This window comes from Ambystoma mexicanum, chromosome 10, assembly GCF_040938575.1.
Source record: "Ambystoma mexicanum isolate Mex_15411 chromosome 10, UKY_AmexF1_1, whole genome shotgun sequence".
NCBI lineage: Eukaryota > Metazoa > Chordata > Amphibia > Caudata > Ambystomatidae > Ambystoma > Ambystoma mexicanum.
The window spans coordinates 276545240-276573122 of NC_090932.1; the positions used below are offsets into that span (position 1 = coordinate 276545240).

Sequence of the window (27883 nt, forward strand, 5' to 3'; positions counted from 1 at the left end):
CATCCCGGTAATTACCACCTGCTGTAACGGTAAGCAGGTTACCGGGTGTAATACCTCCATACTTGTAATCAGGCCCATTTCATGCTCTTCTCTCTCCTTCTTTGACTCAGGCCCAAAAACCACAGGCCTTAACTGTGTTTAGAATTCTCCTCTCTCCCCATGACTAGGGCAGCACAGCACCAGAGCTTTACTGCAAGTATTTGTGACACTACTCCCCTTCCATGAGTCGGTTCCACAGCCCCAGGAAGTGCTTTATTGGCAAAATATTGAGCGCTTGAGCCCTCCTTTTGTCTTAGCTGGCCTTACCGGGCCGTGCACTGGCCCGCCTGCGAGAGGGGCCATGTGAAGGGTGTGAAAAGCAGAAACAAACGGTGCATTATTAAAAGGTATTTGGCCTAAGGAGTTCAACAAGACCGAACACTAAGGACTGGGAAGAATTCAGTGCACGATTCCACATAAAACACACGTCAGTGGCTGGGTCGGACTGGGGCATAATATTGTCTCGAGCACCAACGAATAAATGGCCCACAGTTGCAAATGGGAATTCATTCCTTTTGTGACACTGTTTGAGTAGTACCCAACGGGGAGTTTTTTGATAAAATGTAATCCAAATTGTGCATTTAAAAGAATTTTTATTCAGCAACACTGGTCAAAACTACTAGCTGCATAGTGAAGTAATTCATCAACCTGGCCCACACTGGCCAAAAAATGGGCCCACTTTGACTAAAAAAACTGGCCCAAGGAAGCATTTTGCGTTTTTGGTTCGGCCAATGGTCTATGACAGCCTGTTCGGTGGTACTAGAGAAAACTCATCAGTGACCCAGAGAAAGTGCCCTCTAATTATTTGGTCCTCAGTGTGCAGCTATAGAATGTTTCTGAGCAAACGTGTGTTCCGTGTAACTGAGGGAAAGGGGGACCTACTATGAGAGAGCACAGGAAGTAAGCTTCCAGAAATGGGAGAAAGGTAGGGTAAATTCTTCATTTGAAAGCCTTGTTTGCCTCTATATTTGATGAACAGCTATAGAAATGGGACACCCATGAAAGGGGAGCACATGCAGGAATCCAATACTTTACCACGTAACCAGAAACAGTAGTATTCCACTGGGGGTGTGGGGGGTGTACTACTTTGCTTTGGAAGCAATTGTTTTGCAAGGAACGGGCTGGGATGGAGTCAGCAGAGCACTGCAAGTAGGAGAATGTGCATGGTGACAGAAGTACCAGTGCAACGACCCCGTGTCCAAATAAGTCTCCTGGCGGAGCACCTGGCAGCAGTGGCACAACGTAATAATCAGAGGAGGCATAGCCGCCCGGACCTGTACCCTTTTTGTGTGTTGGTTACCTGCGCCTTGTGGCTGAGAAATGATGACTGGACAAATTTGTTTTGTGTTTGGCAATAAAAAGTCTGTGGTGTTTTATTGCACATGGTAATGTCATAACAATTTGGTAGATTTATTTATCCAACCAACCGGACATAATGATAACAAAATGATAAACCAAACTGCCATCTTTTGGGCAAGGAGCCAGAGCGCCAGAGCCTCTGCCTGGCCCGTGCCGCAATTCTTCCCACGACTTTGTGGGCCCCGTTCGTTGCCCTGGGTTCTTTTACTTCTTCCTTTCCTTCGGGTGGGTGGGTTTTGGGGAAGAAGAAATGAACGTCTTCTGCCCTGCGCAGATGAAATGATACTCCGAGCAGAGTCGCAAGAAGAACTGGCTTGCCAAAGGCCTAGCCTCTCCTTGTATTCGCTGTTTCCTGCCCGACGGCATGCATTCACACTTCTGGAGACTTCCTGCCTCATGGCCATCTGGCGCCGATGGCCGCCGATGGCCCTTCACACCTAGGTGTGTGGGTATCCCTACAAAATATCCCCACCAAAAATATCGATATTTTTGGGGAGGATATTTTGTGGGTTCATGGGTTGCGGGGATGTCCCCCACACATTTGAAAATAATGCGGGGGTTGCAGGGGCGTCCCCCGCAGGGTCCATGGTTCAATATCGCCGCAAAAAATATGGCGATATGTTTGTATCGCGATATTTTTGTGGGGATATTAACAAAGGAAACCTGGGTGTGGCCATAGCCTCCTTTGCTGCCTGCTTTTAGATGACCCCTGATCCTTTGTCATGCCCCCCTTCCCTTGGTGTGGTGTGACACTTGTTGGAGGGGCGGCGGGGGTGACAGTCGGGTGACGCCTGAGCACCAACCTGTTTTGTGCAGGGGCTGCATAGCAGCCCTTGTCCGTGTTTCTGTTCCCTTGCCCTGCCCACGCTCAGATTATTCCCCACTGCCGCTTTATTCAACTTGTTGCCTATGTTGGTGGCACTGGGCAACACTGTCTACAGGACCCTAAAATGTTGGCCACGCTCCTCCTTGGCTCAGCGTTCCCCTTAGAGTGTTTGGAACGTCCATCTCCTGGAATCTGAAGGGCTTTCTGCAAGTGTTTATGGCTTGCCTACTTTTCTTCTTTCCTCCGAATTGCTCATTCCTGTTCTGTGACCCACAGGTGTGCAACAGAAGTGTTTGGGGGTGCTCCTCCCCTACCCATTGATTACCTAGGCCAGTGTCGGTAGCACCGAGCATGAACCGTGAGTGTTTGCACTGCTTCAGTCTTCTTTTCTGAAGAACTGTGCCCTGCTCTGCTGCCCTTACCATAAACTGTGATTGATTGAAAAACCCATGTGCGGTGCTTTAGATTACCAGGCCCCGCTGGCCCTGCATTGGGATCTGTATTAAGTGCCTTCCCTATTCCTGCTTCTTGTTTCCCAGCTCTGGAACCACCTTCCTCCTCTGATGGATACAGGCGCCCCGCCCCCGTGCCTCCCCCTCCCCCGCCACCATATCTCCTGCAGGGCCTTCGCACCCTGGATTTTCGAACAACACATGCTCCACTGCGTTTCTCCAACCTAGCTTTTGCACTCAGTGGCACGAGACTGCCTTGGAGGAGAACATTGCACTCTACCAGGGCCGGCGTTAGCGACGGCAGCGCCCGGCCAGCAAAACAAAAATGTTTCAATAGGTGTAGATGCGAAAGTATCAGCACACTATTATTATTAAATGCGCCCCACTCTCGAGAGCCTGCTGCGCCTTCTCCCACCACGCCAGCTCGGGGGAGACCTTGAAAGACTGCCACGAGCTGGCATGGCAGTGGGCTAAAGGCACCCCGGGCGGTCGCCCCGGGCAGCCCTGCCCTAAGGCCAGCCCTGCACTCTACGAAAGGCGGTATCAGGTAATACTATCCCCATATATATGGTCGCCGTAAATAATATCGCCGGGAAAAGGTTGAAGCAATATTATATGGGTGACCATATATATGGGGAGAGGGGCAGAAAAAAAAAAACAGTTTGGGGGTTGCAGAGGTGTCCCCCGCATGTTCCATGCAATCCTGTCGCCACAAAAAACGGCCATTTTTCGGCGATATTTTCGCATGGCGAGATTTTTGTGGCGACATTATTACATGGAACCCGAAAGGCTTACAATCATAGGGCCTCATTACAAGCTTGCCGTCCGGTTACAACGGTACCGGTAAGCTTGCCGGTAGAGTTGTATCCAGACCGGCAAACTCTGAGTTGTGTTCGCGGGTGCCTTTCATTCCACCAGGTCTGACCTAGAGGGCAGAGCGGCACCAGTGACCACAGCATGTCGGATGCACAGGCACGGTTGGGGCTCAAATGGGAATGGGTAAGAATTTTTTCCGGCGCTCAGGAATGGGCAAATACTGGGTCCGGCAAGGCCGTAATGACCTGGTAATTGCCCATTTCTGGGCGCCGGAAAAAATGCAACTATGGCGGCAGCCGTGCCTGTTTTACAGGCACGCTACCGCCAGGGTTGTAATGAGGCCCATGGTCAGTTCTGACTTGCAAATGACGACTTCTTAAAAGCTGTTGTGAAGTCTGTAGGATTATAAGAAACCATAGGTCAACTCCTAAAGGCCAAACCTGATAAATAATGATATTAAATTAGATGGGGAAAAGCTAAATCAAATGCAGAAAATAGACACATGCCTGGTCAAAGTGAGAGGCCGGGATATGGTAATTTGCCCTTTACATGAATAATTGAAATGAGCCCCAAATTATTTAAAATAGCATCTCACTTAAAAACTTAAAAATTCCACAAATATTAGCGGGGGTAGCTTTATTCCCATATTAAAAATACTACAATTTGCACCAAAAAGGGAAGAATCCCATCGCGCCTTCCTTTAAATGCCCAAGACCGGTTGCTCCCTTCCATTCAGAGTAACGGTGACTTGTGAATCTTTTCACCCTAAGGTGTCAATCACTGCAGCACCAAAACCCATTACCCAGCGCCCCTCTGCCTCATGCCAGTCTTTAGTCTGTACAGCGCTTCGGACAGGTTAGCCACTGTCCTGGGGGACGGTGATAGGGCTAAAGAGGGAAGCTTAGTTGCAGCTCGCTTCCTGCCCATGTGCTAATTGCTAGGCCTGTAGCAGCCATCTGTATGGGGATCTACGTGTAGTGTAAGGTGGCAGGATATCTTAGAGGGGAGTCAGCTTAGATGGGGTGAGGTGAAGAGGGGAGCAGGCATTATAAGATAAACCAACCTGGGCTTCTCCCTGCACTGGCCTGACACTGGCCTTTTGCAGACAGGTTCCATTTCACTTTCTCACATTTCCCACAAGTAAATATCCAGAACACGGATTGCAAAGCGATCCGTGTTTCAGAGATTAGAAAATGTCTACAGTTGTGCACTGGTCAAAATCTAGATTGGGTGTCCAAGGGAAAAGGCTTGGAGCTTCACCAGAGGAAATAGAAGAAAGACTAGCGTATGCAGCTTCGCAAGAACAAGTGACTTTGGTAAGAGAAGGCATCGCAAATTTACCTTTGATAAACATCTATCCAGTTGAGAGCCCTGGGATTTGGAGGACATCCGAGTCTTGAACATAGCCAGTTCAAGCATGGAGGATCTAGATGAGAGCACACAGTTGCAAATGTGTCTGGAAGAGAGAGAAGGGACAGCAGCTTGAGCTCAAATACATTTTAGCCCACAAGAAAGCCCAAACCGAGCAAGAACGGCTTGATTTCAGTGTAAGGTTGGACCAGAGGATGCCCCAAAAGTATCAAGAGATCAAGGAACGGGAGGCCCACGTGAGAAACCATCGGAAAATGTAATGGCAAAATGAAGGTGAAACACCTTTTTCACAGATAATTTCATTTGTTTATTAAAATCGTATTGTTTCAACTTATCAGTCTATGAATTCCAACGTGCCTGTCTATTTGAATTGTGCTATGTTCTGTGTGTGTTTAGAAAGGTGATCTTGTGTCTTCTGAACAACTGGCCAGGGGCCCAGGGTCTGGGGTCATTCCTGCATATCTTTGAAATGCTCTTCTCTTCTTTCAGACTCTTTGTTCTTTTCAGTTCTGAGCGCAGGTTCATTCTGCTCCAAATCAAAAGGTCATGGCCTAGCCCTGGTGACTGCCCTGCCATTTCAGACATGGATGCCTGGTCTTGATGCCTTCAACCAGAGTTTACAGATAATCATTGATACACAGGTATTTTTTTTTTTACTCTAACTACAGGTTTTGCCATCAGTGAGGTGCAAAAGAAGCAGGCCATGCTGAATGTCAATAAACCACCCACCTCAGGGAAGCCAAAAGGTGAGTATGAGCAACAAACTCCAAAAAGCACACTCAACTCACCCTTGGATTCAACAGTACCATCAAATGATATGATGGGCTGAACAGCGCCTTAAGTATCCCGCGCGGCTTTCAAAGGAGCTCCCTGCAGAACTAGAAATAGAATAAAGATTAGCACAACACGCTCCCAGCTGAGACCTAGGACTAGAAGTGAGATTAGCACAACACGCTCCCAGAGAAGTTCACTCCAGAACTGGCAATAAAGGGAAGGCGGGAATGGGCCGCTTTAATCGAAACCAATTCCAGACGTATGGATGGAAGAAAGACTAGCATTAGCAGCACCTAGAGGGGCTCACTCAGATCACATGTGCACATGAAAGACCAGCAAAGTTAGCTCCCATGACAGCTGCTCCCAGCCATAGAAAAATGACTATCAAGACCCTCTCTCATGGGAGGCCACTGAAGCACACATAAGTCATGGAATTGCAGGAACTGTAGCACACTGGACAGCATATGTTTACCTGATCCCAACCAGCACAGCCCGGACCCTTGGAATTCAATATACCACCTATAAGAAAGAGTTGCCCTATGGGGCCATGTAGCATATAATGCCAGTTCAAAAGCAGCGAGGAGGCAGGTAAACAAAGGGCCTTCCTTGCAAGGACAGTCGTGTTCATTCTACATATATTCTGGATAAGTCCTGGTGCCCCACCGGAATCCAGGAGCAAGCCTCTATGAAGGGTGAATATACCTGAATAGAAAGAAGTTGATACCCATACAACAGAAACAGGTAGAGCACATGCCAGACAACCATTGAAGACTGGACAAGTAGGGCGTTAATGAGCATTAACAAAGTAGGTTTCCTTGAGAGTCGGTGTCGCGGTGGATGCAGTGAGATGCTGGATAAATCTTAAGGCTGATGCAAAAGTGAAAATAGTATTTAAGCTATGGGCATAGCAGGGATCTTTCAGAGCTTTATGCTTGTTAGTAGTGTTTAACATGTGGTAGGTCAGGAAGGCTGTGTAAAGATGCTGGAGGAGAACCTCATGGGATATCAGCATGGACAAAGTTCATAAAATATTTCAAAACTTGAAGAGGCAGGGCAGGCATGCACCACAGTGGGCACGATAATGCACATTTCTGGGGAAGCTCGACGTCCCAACAGCAATGGTAGCTGAATATTTGGAATATATGCAGCAGGCGGGACGAAACCTTTTTGCATCTTCAGTTCAAGGTCCAGAGATGCAAAATATTATTTATTAATAAAGCCAACTTTTCAGTGTGTCCAAAGAGCTTTCTGTCGGCCCTTCAATACTTTCACTGCGGAGCCTTCCTGTAGGAAATCCGTATGTCCTTGAACTTTGGAATTCTCTAATAGTCTGTCATCAGGGACGGAGAGACCTTGGTGAGGGAGTACGTGTGACAGATTGTGAGTGCATGTAAGAGAGACGGAGACTGAGGATGAGCGTGAGAGAATGTGAGAGAGTGACCACAAAACGTGTGTGTGTGCGTGTGTGTGTGTGTGTGTGTGTGTGTGCGTGTGTGTATGTGTATGTGTGTTTTTGCTATAACCTAACAGTAGAAGATTCAGACTATAATGGTGGATGTGCAATCCTGCTTATTCTGTCACGGGGTAGTGCCTTCTTCTTCTTCTTGGGGTGACTCCAGAATCCCGGAGCCGGCGATTTCCATCTAATTAGATGATGTTCGCCAAAATAAGCACCAATCAGCCAACCATCCCCACTAGATCTCATCCCACTACCCTGTCTCCTGCACACACTGAAGCATCCATCTTTTCCAACTGAGCAGATCAGAGAACCCCTGTACAACCACCCCAATGCCACTCACCCTGACTCTGAGCCTTGTCCGCTGCACATGAAACCTCACACACTCCAACATATATGTACAAAGCACATTGGTGATTATATTCTTGAGGCTGACTGTGCAATATTCAGGTCCTTTTTTAGCGGCCACGACATAATCAAGAATTCCTAGGAAACTGCTAGCCTTTTCTGCCTAAAACCCGTTCATGTTTTACCTATTGATTGCCCAGTCCTCTTGATTCTCCCAGCCTTCATAACAGAGGTCTTAGGATGTGGTAGTGTATAACCCAGATGTATCACTGAAAATGCCCAAGGATCCTGCATCCAGCATTGTGCCCCAAGCGACAGCTGTGGAGGAATGTCCTTTCACTCAAGCCGGATACAAATGGAAAACATGCTATCCATTCAGCGACATCAGGCCATGTCATGGAATAAAAGATCTTGTCTACATTGCTTTCTGGAAAGACCACATGCGTTTGTGTTCTCCATTTTAGAGACTCCAAGACTTAGGCTGGCACATTTTGTTGTCTTAATAGATTTAAGAAGCCCAACATGATCTGTAATCAATGTTATACTGTCCAATGGACTGGTATAAAGACACATGCTGAGCTATAAGCAATTTGCCTATAGATTAGCCCTATGGGCAATAACCATTGCCACAATCGCGTGGTGGGCAAAATGTTGCAATTCTGAAGTTTTCCTTGAGACCTAGCAAAAAGATGTGCAAAATATTGAGCTATGAGCCCTTGTGGAATTAGCCCATGAAGAACAATTGAAAACTAGCCCTCCACATAAAGAGCAAACGACATGAGAACACTTAAGATGCACCACCCAAACCCGGGTGCTATTCAGTAGAAACCGAACTATGCACACTAAAGAAAAGTGTTCTCTAGCACCTCGAAGCGTCTTTTGTGCTACATGGAATTACAAATAAAGATCTCAGACCAAATAATCGGACAGACTCAAGGAATATGGCAAAGTACTACTTTATTCTTCTTTAATAAAGCAGGGAGAACTGACAGGCATCAGACTGATGCATGCACACTCACATAGTAGCTTGATTACATAGAGGTCTTATACCCCAATATGTGTCATCTACAAATCCATTCTACGTGGCAACACACAAAACCTATCCAGGGAAAGGATTGCTTTAAGGGAACATATCTACTTATAGGGCATATATGGATTAGTGCATCATTGGCTACCCCTTATCTGTAGGGCATACCTTGAACTACCTCTAAATATGCATAATACTGATTATAGTGGACATAACAACAGTGGATTGGCCTATACAAAATTGTATGTTAGGTTGTCCCCCAACCCCACTGATTGGTAGCATACCATCCCAACCTTGGACGTTTAGCTCCTTAGCAGCACCTATGTGAAATGAAACAGGTGTTTGAATCCCGTCAGACTACTTCCTGTTTTCCCAATTAGTCCAACATCTTTCATCGGTCGGTCATAAGTCTTCCATTTGTAGTTGACCTTGTTGAATGCTTACTGTCCTGGAACATTCAAGGGAGAGTGAGCACAACACTATCTCAGGTCTGAGGCTCTAATACATAGCCCTTGATTTCAACTTCTGAGTCACATGTGAAGAGACCAGGAATTTGTCCATTTCAGCCGTCTATTTGCTGCTTTTTGATTTAATTATGCAGGGTGCTTTTGCTCCTGTTGACCTCTAGAGACTTGCTCACTCTATCTAATATGCACTTTATACACTTTTAATTGACCAGCAGTTTGGCTCTTACAGATGTTTTCTTCTTATTCAATCTATGAAGAATGTCCCACATTCAGAGCTTATCCATATGACTGCCTTTGTGCTCTGTGATTATCCCTCAAAATAGCATTGTTAATTGTGAGTCAACCATGACTCCTCGTCTGCTCTGTACACGGAACTGTTCTACCACGTCTCCTGATTCGGCAGCCTTAGTTTATCTCTGAGGTAGCTTGGTTGAATTCGACATGAGCCAGCGTCCATTTTCCTATTATGGCTGCCCTTGCCATGTTATATATTCCTCTTAGCAAGCCTCTATATTTTTCCTTTCTACCTTTCATTACTGCGTATTTACAGTTATTGGTCAGTAAGCTACTTCATCTTCTCCATTTCCACGATTACTTTCGCTTTAGGTGCATGTTTCTCTTGGTGCTTTAGTTACATTGTTACTCTTAAATATTTTCATATTGTTTCAGCATAGGTTCATATACCTTCTTCATGATGACATTACTCTGCCCTAGTCAGATTTCACTTAACGCACGTCCATGATGTCCACAGGTGCGTGCTAACATCCCTCCATGTAGCATCCTTCCCCGCTTTCAGTGCGAGGGTACATTCGTTATGGCTGTCTGAGTGCATAAAGTCTTTCATACACTCTATGCGGTATGGGAATGATACAGGGGGTCCTATTTACTGCTCTTCTTCTGCTGTTCCAATATGGTGGCAGTGAGGGGGCGGGAACTAGTGAGAATGCGTCTACCTGCTTGTTACATGAGTCCCAAGAAGCCCACATCTCTTGGCATCATTGCTTGGCAGAACTGGAAGGATTGGGCGTACTATCTCTCCAAGTATTCTATTTCCTAGTTCTGTAAGGCTGGTTGTTTGACTTTGCTAGAGTGAGACGTGACAGGGCCTAGCATTGAGGAGATGCCCTTGAATATTTGGAAGCTTTGAAGTGGAGATCGCTTCTGTCAATTACTCATGATTCTGAGCTTAATTAGATCACTCTATGTAACAAGCAAACATTGACAGTCGATGCAGGCAGGCAAAAGTCCACCCGAGAAGCATGTATTGGCTCCTAGTCAGACATTTTGTGACTGAACGAAGGGGCCTCTACACTTTGAGTGGACCAATGGTGAACTCTGGAGGGCATGTTGCTATCATTTAGCTTTAAATGGCCCTCAGTGAATAGTGGCCATACATATTATATCAGTCAGAAGGTTGAAGTCACTGAAATGTCTCATGCTCAGAGTCAGGCGACCCAGGCTTAGTGTTTCATCAAGATCAAGCAGGGATTGCATGCCATGTTGTATCACAGATATGTGGCCCGGCTGCAGCCGAGTATCATCCATCATTTCCGCAATGTCTGATAGCGCTTCTGACAGTGCCGGCCTTCATATAGTGATTGAGGCCTTAGGTGTGTGTACCGTCCCCTTCTCGTTACTTGCTTTGTGAGTGAGATGGCTCACTTGGCCCATTGAAAAGGCTGTTCCTTGGGTTGGACTCAAAATAAGCATTTGCATTTTAACCTCTGACCTTACGCTTAGAAACTCTAATGGTCTTGAGGTCCTTTATCCAAATCTGATGGGACTCTGGCGGGCATAGTGGGCAAAGCCCTCCACTCGCAGATGGGAATTTATTTTGTTTTGCCGAACGTACCCATGTTAACTGCTGAAGGCTCGAAAGAACGTTCAGTAGAGCAAATGCACTGACCATTCTGGTGCCAGAAGTGTGGAGTCGGCATTGCTTACTTTACAAGTGAATTAACAATTGGGCTGTAACTGTACCTTTATCAGAGAAAGGGGTGATCTGGCAGAGAAGAAGCCCATCAACTCAGCACTCAGGATCTGTGAAAACCTGTGGCTGATGCCCGTCACCAATCCCCGTGCCTCTATTCCAAGAGGAATAGTGTGCACACTCAGAATATCCCTATTCCTGTCCAGTGGCTTTGAAAGAAAGTGTCTAACCTGTTGAAATAAGGAGCACAAGAGAGTATGTGTAACCAAGGCATATGATGCACTCACCATGACAGCATTAAAAATAAATGCCATGTGGCACACATAAAAATGAAGATGCAAGGAAACCCTGTTGCATACTAAGGGAAACAAAACGACTATTGACGAGGCACTGAAAACATATTCCTGAATATGGGACATTCTAGAGTGAATTGTGAATGTTGAAAGCAGGAGATTCATGTGAGGGGTGAGGATGATGTATGTGCTTACATTTCCAGGGCTTGCTATAGATGAGCCTATCCAACCACAAACCCCCTGCATCCCCCACCACCATAACTGACAAATGGAGGCAACTGGATATAAAGGCAACGTGTATGTGTTGGTTGAAGAAAACGACCCAACTTTCAATGTCCAATAAGAACCTTGCTGTGCTCTTTAAGTATTTCCGCTACTATAAATATACCCCATTCAATTCTTTCAGATTTGCACCGTAAGGGACCAGAGCAACCTTGTCTATTGGCCCAGGCAGTGGCATTTTATATCTTGCCAAACTCTAAACATATTTGGTTTCAATTGGATAAGCCTCGATGTTCTATCCCAAAACCCAGGGCAAGAGAGTTTCTCATAGAGCAGAGATACAGAGTTTGGAGTGTTCCTGGAAAACTAACAAAACCTGCTAATTACAAGAAAGACCCAGCTGGCTGTGTTAAAGCAGGGGTATTCTCACTGATTCCATCTTTCTGGGGGCAATTTCGGCCACACTTGATGGTACCTTCGACAATGAATGTTTGCCATAATTTAATACATGTCACTCCTCAGTATGTACATTCCACAAGTTATACAAACAATATTCAGGTGCATGTGCCGTTATCTCTGAAGACATACATGTCTGAGGTCTTTGGGTGTTGTAAGGGTCAGTGGCCATGTAATGTAATTTCAAATGGTGTCATCAGTATCCAAAGCCAAGGAAAGCAATTTACATTGAGCGTGCTGCAGAATTTGGATAGCTGGGGGTCTCCAGGTACGTTAACAGGGGGGGGACAAAGGATACACCTGCAGCATGTGACACTAAAAGATTCTAGATCTTGCAACTGCCCAATTAATGTCTGCTCCCTTCACCCGGGGCATGGAGATATTGTATACGGCTGGCAGGGGGAGTGACAGATAAGTAGGACACAAAGGAAGGAACACCAAGGGAAAGGCTTGTCATTGTTTCTCATTGTGTTTTTGCTTTAACAGCTGTCAACAGGCCGTACTATGACTTCCTGATGCGCCAGAAGCACCCAACGCTTCCAGCCAACCTCCCTCAGCAGCAGGTCATCATGCTGGCCGAGCCGAAGCGCAAGCCCTCCAACTTCTGGCAGAACATCAGCCGGCTGACACCCTTTCGGAAGTGATGGGGCACTTGGACCTCTGTGCCGCGCCCAGACCCTGTACAAAGAGGAAGCACTTTATTCTGGCTGACGGCATTGAGACTTCCCTCAGGGCCCAGACTGGTCTCTGGGAATGGGATACTGGGAGTTAAGGGCATCCTATTGATTCTTACCGAGTGGCCAGTTCGGGGCATGTCAAAGGCTTTGCCGAAAGCCGCTTCTGGAGAACTTTTCAGACTACAGTGACTGAGTAGGACTGGTCTTCTGCCTCCGCAATGTGGTCAGTGAGCACAATGCCTTTGGTCTTTGCTTCTCCCAGTAAACCCTGTGAGGATGGAAGGCCACTGGAAAGACTTCCATGCTTTGGCACACTCTGGGGACAGCAAGGCATGCACCAATCATGCACCAGACCACTGGCCCACCCACGCATATGCACTTTTAGGAAGGCACCTGTGTTGGCCATTCAGGGTATGATGCTACAGTTCTGAAACTCCCTTTTCTATATCTCCAGTACGCCATGGCCTTCCCCTTCATTACTTCCTGGCATTCACAGACATAGCCTGCTTGGGTACAGAGTCGTCCTCAGCTGCTTGCAACCCGTATAGTCGATGTGATGGTGCCAAACAAACCTACAGCATGAGCAAACGATGGAATCTTGCCATGTCGCTGGGGTTTGCCCAAGATAGCATGCCGTGCATGACGGAACGCACTGCTTGCCCCCCTTGGAAGTCGCGGGGAAAGGAGGTGTGTGTGCAGCACACCTTCCTGCATTTGCCCTTGTTGTGTTTTCGTTCAAAGGAGCAGGAGGGGAGAGGAAAGTAGGAGAGACCTATGTAACATAGAAACATGTGCCTAACTTAATATCACGTGATGATGATCTACTTTAGATCATTTCAGCCGCCATCATTGGAACACGGATTTGTCATTTGTAATGTGTTTATTTATGTTCAAATAACAGTAATTGGATTTTTTTTATATAAAAGAACATTTCAATCGATGTCATCAAGTGGTCATTCTAACCTTTACAGTGTAATAGCTTTTAATACTTGGTTAAAGTGTATGTTTACAGAAGGAAAATGTGTTCAGCAGCTGAAATTCGGTAAGGCTACCTAATTAATTAGCAACTGGTACAACTTGGGAAACTGGCTCTGGCACATCTATGGGAGACACCAGGCGCGTGACCCCCAGTGCTGCGGAACGGGATTGAATTTTGGCAATGACTGGTGGGATGAAGGTGGCATTAGGAAATATATTGGGTAATTCCAGGGTGAGTGTGGAGTTGGAGTAGCCAGAGATTTCCCTGATGAAGTTACCAGTTCCAGCATGGGAGCTGGCATGTAGTCCTGGGATACATTAACTGCAGATATATGCAGGTGCTGGCGAGGGAAGAGCTCTGGAGCACTACAGGCTATGGCGCCTGTAAGGCTCCCAAACAAATGCTGGATTTTCCTTTAATATCACCCTTGGAGCATTACTGGCCCGTCTTATTGTGTTTAATGGGAAGGGTACTGGGAAGCCAGTCAAGCTGGAATTCCCCTGGGCCCGCTTCTTTCAGGATTCAAAATCAATTGCTGATGTCATCTTTGATGTCCTGGGTGTTAGTCTCAGCGGTGCATGGTGGTGGCGCGAGTTATGGTTGCTTAGCTTAACATAACTGGCGAATTGCAGTGGTTTTTCAGGGGGTTTTCGGTTTTACTTGGAACCATAACGTCTCTTTAACAAGTTTTTTTTACTGAATTCCATAGGTTTTTAGTAGCACAACTTAACCATAACGTCCCTTTAACAAAGTGTTTTTACTGAATATAGATATACACAATATAAATTGGATAAATGTTTCCTAGGATTCCCTTAGTTTATATACATATAACATAGAACATACTGGACCCCCTACCTGCGCTAGTGGGTCTGATGTTTGCGGACCATGCGTATGTTCATGGACGGACTCGGTCAACATCAACACTATCCAAAAACTCTGTTATATCATGCAATAGAAACACTGAACATGTTCAAAAAGCAGCACATAAATACATTACATTCAATAATAAATAAGAAGTGGAAACTGTGTATCTAAAACACCAACCGTCCAATTACGTAACATATGCAACATAATACAATATAAGAATTACCTCACACAAACTGCACAGCAAAAATCAGCAACACACCTACGCAGCAGTAACAGCAAAACCTAGCAAGAATCTAGTGAGTACACTACATTTATTGTATATATTTATAAACGTTCTGTATTAGATACAGTAAAAATATTTTGTATTTTTTTTTTTTTACACAGAAATGTCTAGTACTTTGGAATGTCTGGAAGAAAATTTTACTCGGGATGAAAAGAGTGAAAACAGTGATACTAATTGTAGACACTACACTTATCTATATAAACCAATTATTACCCATTACTTTATTTGTATTTACCAATTTATTTTTAAACACACCATACAGTCATCAAAAATAATACAGAAGAGACCTTAGAAAATCTGCAGTGAATGGAGCAAAAAATTGATCTAGTAAAGGAATAGTGCGCTCAGAAATATTATTGTCCCGAGGTTTCGGCATGTGTTTCTAAGCATATGTTGATCGATCGTACAAACATTTCCTATGCACCTTAACGTACTTTTACTCTTTTTTGAACATGCAAAATCAGGCAGCAGGGCGCGGCCATCTTGTGATAATCTTATCCCTTGCCGCATCGCCCAAGGTAGACTGCACTGGCGGCACTAATTCATATACCCCGCCGCTGAGGCTGACATCACCAAACCTAGCAATATTCTCTGCCTATCTATAGGACGTTACTGGGCAGCGTAGCCAAACGCACCCAGTCATCACCTACGTTATAACGTTAGTTGACGCAGAACCTGGAATATCAACACACATCTCACAACACAGCGCGTCCAAATTTTAAATATAAAACCATATTTTTAAAGGAAATAGCAAAACTGTACATTTTTTAAAGTACTTTTATTTCACAATAAACACTCCGAGACCATCCAGCGATTGCCAAATTCAAGCAAATTGGTAATTTTTGTCTTTGTTCCCGATACACAAATGTTTATCGTGAGTCATGCGGTGTTCCTTTTGGGTATAAAAAGCGCATTGGACACACTGTGTATCGCAAGGCTTTGGCATCAGCTTGGCGCTAGGCCACCGTAAACGATGTCAGGTTGCTCCTTATCACTGGTACCGCGTACAGGCATATCGGCCCATGGCGATCGTCCCAAAAAGAGTCATTGTTATCCAGCCATTCACGTGTATCTGCAGCTGCCGGTTGAAAAACCCATCAGTTGGTATCTGGAATCAATGACAATCGCAGAAAGGCAGGATGTAGCTGTTTAAAAACGATAACAGAAATGTGTCTCAGTAGCCGATCTTTAGTACAGTTTATCATTTAACCCATTAATTCGGCCCATGTTAAAACTAATGATGAACATGGACGTGAAACAATGGAAACACAGAGAAAACAATGTGGAAAGTAGTCTTCAATTTACTTCAAAGGTTAGTGCTATGCAGTATGTTCAGCTCGAAATAGGATGCGGATGCTGATGTTACAATCAGGGAGCAAGCTAAGGGCAAGAAGAAAACATAGACAGAATTTTAATTAAATATTAGTGTTGAATTATGCGTTTGTGGAACCTTGGGGAACCCACTAGTGGTCTACACACATCTCAATGCTGGACTGCCCATGAGCCCGGGACAAAGGTAAGTACACACACATGTTGTATTTGTGTGTCATTGCAATATGACACAAACAACAACCGAGTACAATGTAAGCCAGCAATGACGGTCGGCAATGATAAGTTGACTCGTTGGTCTATAAAATCGTTGAACGTCAAACTTATATAATATTTGCCATTTCCATTCTGTCGGCATACCACAGACACTCCGTAAAGGTCAACGAATTTTCATAAAATTAAATTACATGTTCCTTTGTCCAGTTTTGGAAAGGTGAACCTCATCATACTTGACAGTGTTACATCCCTCCCTTCTTGCATTCCTTTTGGAATCCTCCGTTTGTTTCAAGGTCGAAAAACAATTGAACCTTATACTGTGTACGATGCGTGGGTTTGCTCAGCTCCGAAGCATAATTTCAACAGCGCTGACCTTCACTCAAAATGGGAGCCAATAGCCCTTCAGACCATAGTGGCATTAGAAATATTTTTTTAAAAGATATGAAGTGTTAGCTACCATTCACCAATGCGGGCCACATTTCTATGGATTTACTTTGTTCCTCTGGAGAACTTCGCACTCTCCCAGCGACTCCCACAGCCAGGCCACACCACCTGTCAGCTCAGCCCATCTCCTCTTCACATGGCAAATCACGTAAACATTTTTCGCAAGGAGCAAGTCTCGCGCCCTGACAAAATGTGCTCGTACGAGAATGTCCGAGCAAGCCCTGCTGCAACCCCCTTCGGCCAGACCACAGTTCCCTAATCCCATGACCGCAATTATATATTAGAGGCCTATATTTTGCACACGTGTCTTTGTACTATCCCACTTTGGGTCACTAGCGAGGTGAACAGTGTGGGGGTCTTGCCACCTTACAAATACAGACACATAGTAAATACGTAATAGTAATTCTTTTACGTTACAATGCAGATGGTACCAAAACAACTGCAAGCTGACTGGATTCACACATGGTAAAGTATCACTTGGTAAGGAAACCTTCACAACAATAGGTGTAATCTACCACGCAGGAGCCACAACCAATGCAGGTCACTACAGTGTATAAATAGACAAACAATTGTCGATGGGTCAAATGTAATGATACTAACATTACTGTAAAACAGAGATTACCAGCAAATCTTGTTAACTCTTAATATTCTTAAAACCAAAATTTACTAACTAATCTGTGTATGAAATTAAACAAAACTTCAACTTCAAAAGTATGACCAGTTAGAAAACGCCAACAGGTACCTAACTGCCCCAAGATTCTGCAACATGCAAACAAATAAATCAATACCATTCAAATTAAATAAGAAATAAACAGTTACAATACACCAACAGTTATCTAACTGCCCCCAAAAAATCTACAACACACCAACAGATAGACGAATACCACTAAAATGGGAAAAGAAATAAAGAAATAAAATACACCAACTGCTATCTAATTGCAACAATATTACCACCACTTCCAAATCAAAAACCATACACATATCCAATTCCTCCTACTGAACTCAATGAAAGAAATGTATTGTACCACAACATTGAAAGGTTTTTTTAAATCCAGCATGGATTTTTTTTCCCCACACACCCAATGATTTAATCAACAAACACAGGAACTGAGAAAATTGCACAGTACACTGGTTTGAACTATGGTACTTCTAAAGTGCTAACTATGAGGGTCTACAAAATACAGAAATGTCTACTATGCAATGCAATACTCATTATAAACTATCTACACTAACATGTGTATTTTTCTTTTATCACAGTGATTGAAAAAAAAGTCTGCTCCAAATACCCATGTCATGAAAAAACTGCAAAAAACAAGGGGGTTCCTGGGAGTCTCTCTGCTAGACATTAGTCCTGGGTACGAGAGCCTTACCTGGATTCTTTTGCTCACTATCTTTCACAGAGACAGTCCAGCACCGAAATGCTAGGCAATTCTCCTCTAAACAAGAGTACCAACAGCAACCCCAGATACATGTTTCAGTCTGGTTGGACCTCATTAGTAGCGTGGACCTGTGCCTCTCTAAGAATAGTGAGTAAGAGATCCACATCTGGATTCCCAAAGTAACTTAGGGTAGGACCCAAAGTTACTTAAATATGCAAAAAACAAGGAGGTTCCTGGGAGTCTCTCTGCCAGACATTAGACCTGGGTGCAAGAGCCTTACCCAGATTATTTAGCTCACTACCTTTCACACAGGAGAAATACCCCAATCATATCAGTCTTTGTCCTGCCCAGGGGCAGTCCAGCACCGAAATGCTAGGCAATTCTCCTCTCAACAAGAGTAACACAGCAAACCCATGAAGCCAGGTGTCCCCATTGAGCAGGTGACTACCTGGGTGCCAAACAGCATAGATTTGGGGTCCGGTATGTGAAAAAAGGTGGAATATCTGGGAGAAACACTCACTCCTCAATGAAAAGACATACTGCACCACTTATGATATGTTATGATTTGATGTGGTATTTATAACACGCCTATACACAAGTGTTTCAAGGCGCGACGAGGCAAGGGAAGGGGAACAAAAGGAAGACAGACAACGATCCTACAAGGCCAGGTGACATTCAGATCACGCAAGTGCATGGGAAGGGGAAAGGGAAAAGTGCGGGGGGGAAGGGAGAGGCGGGAAGTGCAGTACAAGGGATAGTACAATAAAATAAGATAAATAAAACAGCCAGCAGGTGGCAGTGTATGGCAAGTGTAGGACATAAGTGCTGGTGGGGGGCTGTAAGGATACAGAAAAACAGTCCCCAGGTGCAGGGGTTGCCAGGGAGGCAGTGCAGGTGGGCAACTGGCGGGCCTAGCCCAAGATCAGAAGGGAGGCCAAGTTTCCAGTGCAGTATCTGTCAGGAAAATCAGCAGGGGAGAGGGGGAGTGAAAGCAGAAGCAAAGAGGAAGGTTTTGAGGTGCTTCCGGAACCTGAGATGGTTCTCCTCAAGTTTCAGGGAGGCAGGAAAGCTGCTCCAGAGGGAGGCCCCGGCCGAAGAGAGAGATCTACCACCAACTCGTTGCTTGGAGAAGCGACTGACCCTAAGGGAGTTGGAGCAGGAAGAGCAGAGAGGTCGAGAAGGAAGGTATTTAGGAAGAGAGAGTTGAAGGTATTTCGGCCCCAGGCCCCAGAAGGCCTTGTGGACAATGCATAGGGTTTTGAACTTAATCCTCGCAACCACTGGGGACCAGTGCAGAGATTTCAGTCCTGGAGAGATACGATCCCTGGGCTTGAGGCCAAGGACAAGTCTTGCAGTCCTGTTCTGGATAAGTTGCAGAGTTACTTAGGCTAATAGCTAGAGCTGTGCCGTAGAATTCAGTCATCCCTGCGCCTATAAGCAACTGCAGAGAAACCTCTCCCCCACAATTTCTCGAGCAGAAAACTCATGATGCAGGCATGCAAGCTATTAATACACCAATGCCCAATCCCCAAGCCCAATAGCCCAGTAATTAATAGGCAGGTCTGTGAAAACCTAATTCTGAAGGTGAGAGAAAGCTCCCTGAAGTCAACAAGTCCCACAAGATCTAAAAATCAATCAGCAGGTTAGTGTAGCAACTCAGACGAGGACACCGACCATTACTAAAACCAAGCCAAAGTTGACCCACTTCTAAAACATGACTTAGTCCACAACCACACAATTCAAAACATACACTCAATAGACACGAATTGGCAAGACGGAATGTTTGAACCTCATCTCATACTTATAAAACCTGGTTTGCAGACAGTTGGGTCATTGTTGTTCATTAGTTACTATCACCAAGTTAAGAAATATTCCTTAACAACAGAAAAACCAAAAGAGGCGGCAGAAGGAAGGTAGTGTATGCCAAGCAGTGACACACACAAAGATCTACGATATGCAACTATCAGTCGTTTGGGAATTAACTCATGCATGCCTTCAGATTACCAGCAAAAACCTCCAACAGGTGGTGAGACAATCAGAAATTGATGGTATGACTGTAGTGTCAGCCTGGCAGTGTGGTGTCCGGCGCATCAAGTCAGCTTGTCGTCAGACATATAAGATGTACAGTCCTTTTATAGCAACCAGAACTACTGTCAGATGAATCACTGCTCACCCGTCGCATCCAATGTGTGAAACATCGAACAACATCCTCAAAATAAACCCCAGCTTTACCCCATTCTGTGGATCTAAAAATAAAAGAACAGCGTAAACAGATTTGTATTTGCAAAGATTAATACGACAGTCTGAGTTAAACTGCAAGACAGTCAATTCAAACATTTACTTCAATATAAGCAATGCCTTCCACAGCTTCCTCCCTCAGTAACCAGAAGCAAAACCATGTATCAAAGCCATCAATAAATGGTACGATTCAGATCCTAAACTTATGATTGACGGTTCTCCCCAATAGGACCTGAAGATTTGTTTCACCTCCTTCATGGCTGTTATAAACTCTTTTTAGAGTACTTCCCTCTGGGGCAATTTGATGTAATGGCTTGAGTGGAGTTTTTTATCTCAATATTACTACATCAGCATTTGTGTACCTGTGTTATCTACCCGCTACCAATCTTTGTGCATCACTGGTGATAGCCAGTGTTTTAAGGTAAGTGCATATATTGCCTGATGCCATGATTCCAATAGGTGCACCCTCAAATAACGCCTCTAGGGAAACCCTCGAGGTAGGCATGATAAAAGGACCATCGGCCCAAGCGCCATGTGTCCTTATCTACGACCTCACATTCCAAAGAGAAGAAAAGAGGGCACTCGGAGTGAGTACATCCATGATTGTGTAGCCTACACCTGGTTCCGGCACAGCAGGACCCACAGTGCCTAGACCTGCTTCTCGAATGATGTAGCGAGGTGTCTCAATGAGCCATGCACTTAAAGTGGTTGTGTGATGTCAACGTCTTTCATGAAGTCACAAAACCACACAAGAGACATCGCAGAACCCGCTGGAACAGCTTTGAGACCTGGTTCATCATCAAGAAGGTGACCTCAATATCCCTGAGCTAGAACAACATATCCATGAATCCCTCTTGGAGGTCAATGCTAATTTGAGGGGCTGTTAAGAAGTGGCCACTGTATGTGCTTCACAATGGCGGGGCTCTGCGTCTACTCGTACGTGCTTCTTTTCCGAAAGCAAGAAGCAATGCATTGAAATTGGCTTTCAAATCCCATATTATTCAGTGATATGCCTTGCAGTAAGATAAGGGAAAAGCAGAGATAGGAGAAAAGTATGGAATGTAAGCATCGCATCCTTATATTCAATTGCACTACAGATCTGGCAGAAACAAATTTAAGTGCAAGTTTTGCCTGTGAGCGAGCGTAGGATAAGCTACGAGTTTATTTATTTATTTATTTATGGCATTTGTGTAACGCCCAAAACCAGGGGAATCACAGTGTTCGTTAGAGACAGTAAAAATATATGCATGGGAACTTTGAACCAGCGACAGTCAGTAGCAGCTGGGATCAAACGTATTTATCAAAGAGCCATGTTTTGACAAGCTTTTTAAATTAGTTGCAAGATTTTTCATTTCTAATGGACGGAGGAAATGAGTTCCAGAGGATGGGGGCAGTAACCACAAAGCTTGCACCTTCTGCCCTTTAGCTCTTGGACTGTGGGGAGTGACAAGAGAGAGGCTAGCATTGGATCTTAGTGTTCCTCTAGGTATACTCCGATTGATACAGTCATTGAGATATAGCGTAGCGTCTTCATAGATGCATTTGTGAGTCAGGATAAGTGTTTTGAAGTCAATCTGAGCTTTAATGGGCAGCCAGTGAGAATTGCATCTGGTGGCAGAGATATGGTCACTGTGTTTTAGCCCAAGAGCGGTGTGTAACGCTTTGTTCTGTAGAAGTTAAAGTTGGGTTAGGTTAGCAGCTGTTGTGCCCAGGAAGCGAGCATTACAATAGTCCAGTTTGGAGAGGATAAGCGCACGAGCGAGTGTCAGGCAGTTGTTAGTAGATAAGATTTGTCTAATCAGCGAAAGCAGTTTGCAAGTAGAGGCATAGACAGGCTTTGGCCTGAGGGTAACACCTGCTCTCTTATACACCTAGTCAAACGTGACATTACATGCAGGGGAAGATATGAGCATGGAGTGGGAAGCCGCTGCCATCTTTGTGGGTTAACATCAAGATGGCTGACAGTTGGCGGTCCGGAAATAAGGCGGCCGATAGCAACGTACTGGCACCCTTTCCAGACCACAAACTATAAGTATGCCAGTAGGGGCAAAGAAATCCTGACAGGCCTGAGCTGCCGGGAGTTCGGGCCCCTGCCGGCATGGTTTTAACTGAAGAACAGTGCCTGTGTTTCAGGTTTCCCGTTCCCATGGAGTCCTATGTGACTCCATGGGAATTGGAAATAACTGTACCTCCGCTTCTGATATCCCGGTAGCATCCGGATGTCAGGTGGCGGTAACAGTGTTACGGGGTTGGTGGTAGCCCACCACCTACCGGCAGGTTTTTGCACCGACCTCGTAATGAGGGCCACTAGTGTGTTGATAAATGATCAGGGTCAGACACAATCTCACAGGTAACAGAAGACAGCACAGCTGGGAAACAAACCACCAGAGGCCCTTTAGTGCTAGGGATCTATTTGCAGTTTAGTTTACTTCATTAGATCATGTACACTTATTTCACCTATTTCAGAGTATGCAAATGAAGCATAAGAACAGAGTAAGGACCTGATTCATGGAATTGCATGCATAATTCTAAGTGACTGCAATGCCAACAAACACTCTGATTCATGGAGCAGTGCAACGTCTAACGTGTATTTTGCAGTGCAAAGTAACTTTGCACTGCAAAAATACACGTTGCACTGTTCCATGAATCAGGGTGTTTGTTGGCAGTGCAAGGTCATGTTGCAACAGTGAAAAGTCACTTAGCACCGTGCAAACAATTCCATGAATCAGGCCCTAAGCATGCATCTTGTTGCAAAGTATTTCCCTTCGCTGATGGCGGGGGGGGGGGTTAGGTGTAGATTCTGCAATGTACAAGTGTGCTCATTACATGCACATCCATATTACGAGCTCTTTTCCACATGACGCCTGTTTCTATACAGGAAACCACTGGGAGACGCTGCAGAAAGACTCCTTGTTAAACCCAACACAAATAAAGGCAGGTAGCACCTGTTATATTCCAAGCTCAGACCTACGCCGGAGGTTTTGACTGGGCACCTGTTCAGAGGGTTTAACAAACCTTTAGTTGCAGATATACAAATGTTTAGCACATTGTGCGTAGTATAAAATACATGTATGTGCAAACAATGACTACATGAAGATGACTATCGGACAGGCTCTTCTGGTTTGTGTTTAAGTGTGAAAGAAGTACAGCCATACGTAGGACTTCATTACAAGCTTGGCTGTCCGGAAATAAAGGTGCCTGCAGCAACGTACCGGCAACCCTTTCCAGACCACCAAACTAAGAGTCTGCCGGTAGGGGCATGGAACACCTGGCAGGCCTGACCTGCCGGGAGTTCAGTCCCCTACCGGCTGGCTTTTCTGTTACTAACGGTACCGGTGCTTCAGGTTTCCCATTCCCATGGAGTCCGACTGGACTCCATGGGAATGGGAAAGAACCGTTCCGCCTCTGATATCCCGGTAGCACCGGGATGTAAGGTGGCAGAAACGGTGTTACAGGGTTGGCAGCAACCTGCCAACTACCAGCGGGTTGTACCGCCAACCTTGTAATGAGGCCCATAGAGTGGTTTACAGGGCTCCCATGTTGTGCCATCATCATGTCAGATGTAAAGCAATAAGCCAGTCTAGGCTCTTAGGTTTATATCATATAGCATTCTAGTACATGTACTTCTGCACTTATAGTATCTTCAGGAACACAAAAGGGGATGACACAAACACCAGGACAGGCTTATAGATCATGATTTGCCAGCTCTGTTTCAGGATATTTTCATGAACAGGAGTGTGCGTGGAGATCTGAGATGATAAAAATAGGTCATGGTTTTTTCTGTGTTGCTACCTTGAGCAGGATACATAATTTTCATGATCAGCAGTTAATTTGCATACTCCTTACTGTGGGGTGCCAGAGGAGAAAACCTGCATACGCTCGAATTCTGACAAGGCCAGCTTTTTCTTGTATCTTTAGAGAGTGGACGAGAGGATAGGTCTGTGAAAGCAAGACCACGCTGAGTAAACACGGGTCCGAATTCCCAGACCCGCGCTTGGAGAAAAAAACAGGGGAAAAAACAAGCGCGATATAAATAACCTTCCCTTCCACAATGAAACTAGCGCCTAGATACCTACAAGTTATGTGTGCTGCAAATAAATCCAAAAAATACAAAATACAAATACAAAATGTCAATACATTGAATACCATGAAGGTGAGCAATATTAACATGTCTTATTTAAAATGTTGTGAAGCCGCTCATACTCGCTGTGATTGAGGGCATTTTAGTAATTTGCCTGTAGCAACACTTTTGTAACAAGTGTGAATGCGTGAGTGATTCACACGGAACACACCATTTACCTATCTAATCATACAAGACGAAACATTGAATCTCAAAATGAACACCGTTTTTTTTTTAAACTGCTTAGTTTCTTTCTATGTAGCCTGCTTGTCAGACAGGCATAAAAGGTAGCACTTCAAATCCTTCATCACATAGCAATCAATCACAGAAAACCGCAAGCTGTATGCTATTGTAATAGAATACCTACAGGTGCCCTATCAAACAGTATATTTTGTTGCATAACTGGAAGGTTTAGTAATACAAATGAAAAGAGATTATTCTGGTGCAATGGAAATAGGCATTTGTTGAACTGTGTCTTTTAATGTAGAATAGTTACAACTTTGGCATTATCGGCTGGCGCGTACTAGAAAACGCACCACAATAAAATCAGTAGGTCTATTTAGTTGTGTGGGCCACTGTCTTTCGCCTGTTAATATAGGGCCTGATTCATGGAATTATTTGCACTGTAAATCGGGACATTGCGCGCCAAACTGCGCGCGCAACTCAAATTGTCGATTCGTGGAATCGTCTGCGCTGGACTTTTTGTACTGTGCAGGGACTTTGCGCAGGCTCGGCACGTCTCTACGAGCGGCCGAGTGCCTTGCACGAGACACCTCGCAGAGCGTGGGCATGGCCTGTGCATAGACCGGAGTCGGGGGCGGAACACGCAAAATGGGGAAGAGCAAGGGAAAATGTGGGCGTTACGAGGGACGGCCCGCAGGCAGTCCATTGCATGCCCACAAATGCGAATAACCCAGCGTGTTCATTGATGGGTCAGCGCAATCTGTCATCAAGGAAATGGCCATGCAATGCACAAGAACTATACGACACCCAAAGACAGGCATACAGACACTTGCACATAGGAATCTCCATGCAGAGGTAAGATCGGGTGTCAGATTGAGGGGTGCGTGCACGCAGTCGGGGTTCTGATCACACTTGGGGGGGTTGTAAGCAGTGTAGTGAGGTGCAGGAACCGTTTACGGGAGTTCATTGGTTCGTTGTCTGTCTCAGTGTAGGAAAGTGTTCGTGTAGGAAAAGGGGGGGTAGGACTTTTGATTATCCTACGAGGTAAAATGGGGAAAAGGTGTTATAAGAAAGGGGGTACCGCTTCTCACATGCCGGCGTCCCACTTTCACTCCCCGATGACACCTCATCCAGATGATCCTCCCGCACTAGTCCACACCCAGGAACTGGATCCAATAGCGATGGCCGTGTTCTGGCCCCCTGGATGACACAACCCTGGGGACTAGTAAGTGAGACACCGTCAGGTTTCTCACGTACCCTTCCCCTTTGCAAGGTGGATATGCTTGTACTTTGTCCAGGATCCTTGTTGTTAAATTCTGGAAGAGAACAGGGATGAGAGATGTCCAGGAACTCTTGCATATTCCACTGATTGGTTTTGATCAGTGTAGATGGAGGTGGAGTGGTTTCATCAGTACCTCTACAATAACCCATGTATTGGGTTTCAAGGGCTGTTTTGGGTTTCATTGGCTCATAGCTTTACCAGTCCCATACTGGAGAGTTTTTGGAGTAGTAGTTAGCCTCCAAGGATCTCTGGAGAAGAAAATCTCTTAAGGGGGTGGAGATTCCTGTAAGAGATTAGAGAAGATGGGCAAGTCCTGCCCCAAAATAACCTCTTCTGGGAGTTGGGAATTATGACTGATGATATTTCGCTGGATTCGCCCCGGATTTCAATGTGTACTGGTATTTTAGGGTATACTTCATTGTCTCCATCTACACATGTCACTCTAACTAGGGCTGCATTGTCTAGGTCCTTTGTTGTACTAAATCAGCCTGTATAGCGGTTTGCTTACTACCTGAGTTGATCAAGGCCCTTACTTGCCTCCGATTCACCCAAGCCTTTTCATATGTGAGCTCGGTAGGAATTTGGCATAAACAAATGCTAAAGGTCTCTAGTCCGTCCTCAGGTTCTTCCCACTCTTCGCCCTTCAAACAGCCTATTTCCATAGGTTTGTCTTTTATATTCTTTGGGCAGTGTCTAGCTAGATGCCCTCCTTGTCTACGGGAAAAACAGGCCAGAGGAGGTGGTATGCTTCCTTTTAATTGCTCCCTTCTGCTTTCATCCTGAGCCTGCCTTCGGATCAGTTTTCCTGATTTATACTCTCTCTCGTGGTATCCCTTCTTTGATCCCATGGGACCTCCTTGTTTATATACTCCCTGAGGTTGAGGTCAATGGATGGGTTTATGGTTACATGTCATTTCATCGCCTGCAATTTCATCCCCTGTCATTTTAACGTGCACATTCCATTGAAAATGCTCATCGTGTTTTTTTGTTTTTTTGTTTTTTGGGGGGTTCCCCTCCCATAACCCTCTCCCACACTTATTTTTGGCTATTGCCTACCCGCCCAAACCCTTATCTGCCCTTTCCCACCCCCCCTAAAAAATTCGATCAACACATTCGATGGAATATGCACGTTAAAATGCCTGGGGATGAACATGCAGGCGATGAAAGGATGTCGTACCATGCTTATGATCCTTCCGTTCTTCCCATCAATGGGCCAAATGGAAGTGTTTAGCTGCATCCTAGTGGTTTTGTGCAGTCTCAATGGCCATGGCTAGGGTAGGTCAATTTAACTGAAGGACATATTTTTGAAAACAAGGGGGTAAGGAATTCGTACATTGTTCAAAGGTAATCATCTCCATCAATTCTTCTAAGGGCTTGATATTAGTCCATAAGGCCACCGTGCTTTTGACACGTTCACCCAGCTCTAAAGGAGTTTCTACTGGGTTTAGCCTAATGGCCCGTAATTTCTGCTGATAAAAATTGCAGGTCTGCCCCACTCTTTTGAACAACCCTTCCTTGATGGATAGAAAGGTGGCTCCCTGTGCAAGGTTAAGTAGTTGATAGGAAGCTTGGAGTTTGCCTTCCAACAACGGGCCCAAATAGCATCTTTTAAGCTTCTCTTCCCATGTCAGTTGTTCGGCCAGGCGTTCGAAGTTTAGAAAAGGTGACAGGGCAGAGCCTAAAAACTACTGTCCTATTGCTCTCCTTGATTCGGCGGGAAAACTCTTTGGGCCTCATTACACGTTATGCGGTAAACCATGGTGCTATTAACACCATGGTTGCCGCCGGTACCATACCGGTACCACCATGGAGACAAGGGGTATTGCCACCCCATTCCAAGGTTGGCGGGGCGGTAATTCCCCCTTTCTCCATGGCCCTTCCCCATTCCCATTTTTGCCCAATATGCTCAAAGAGAGAACTCTGGAAGCAGATATGTCTGTATCTAGCTTTCATGGCTGCCTGAGTACATCTCGACTGCATTGATCTAGAGTATCCACCCAGTCCCAATTTAACAGCTTCTTTTTTACTTTACACGGATTGTCTGCCAAAT

At 45.2% G+C, this 27883-nt stretch overlaps 1 protein-coding gene across 1 annotated transcript in view; it reads left to right on the top strand.

Annotated features, from left to right (window-relative positions):
• Window positions 1–13453, top strand: part of ARHGEF4 (Rho guanine nucleotide exchange factor 4) — a 399330-nt gene extending 385877 nt beyond the window's left edge. The window contains exons 13-14 of the mRNA XM_069617840.1: window positions 5532–5609; window positions 12323–13453. Coding sequence (XP_069473941.1) covers window positions 5532–5609; window positions 12323–12480 — 236 coding nt within the window. The 3' untranslated portion in view covers window positions 12481–13453. The remainder of the gene's footprint in view (window positions 1–5531; window positions 5610–12322) is intronic.
• Window positions 13454–27883: the final 14430 nt, after the last annotated feature.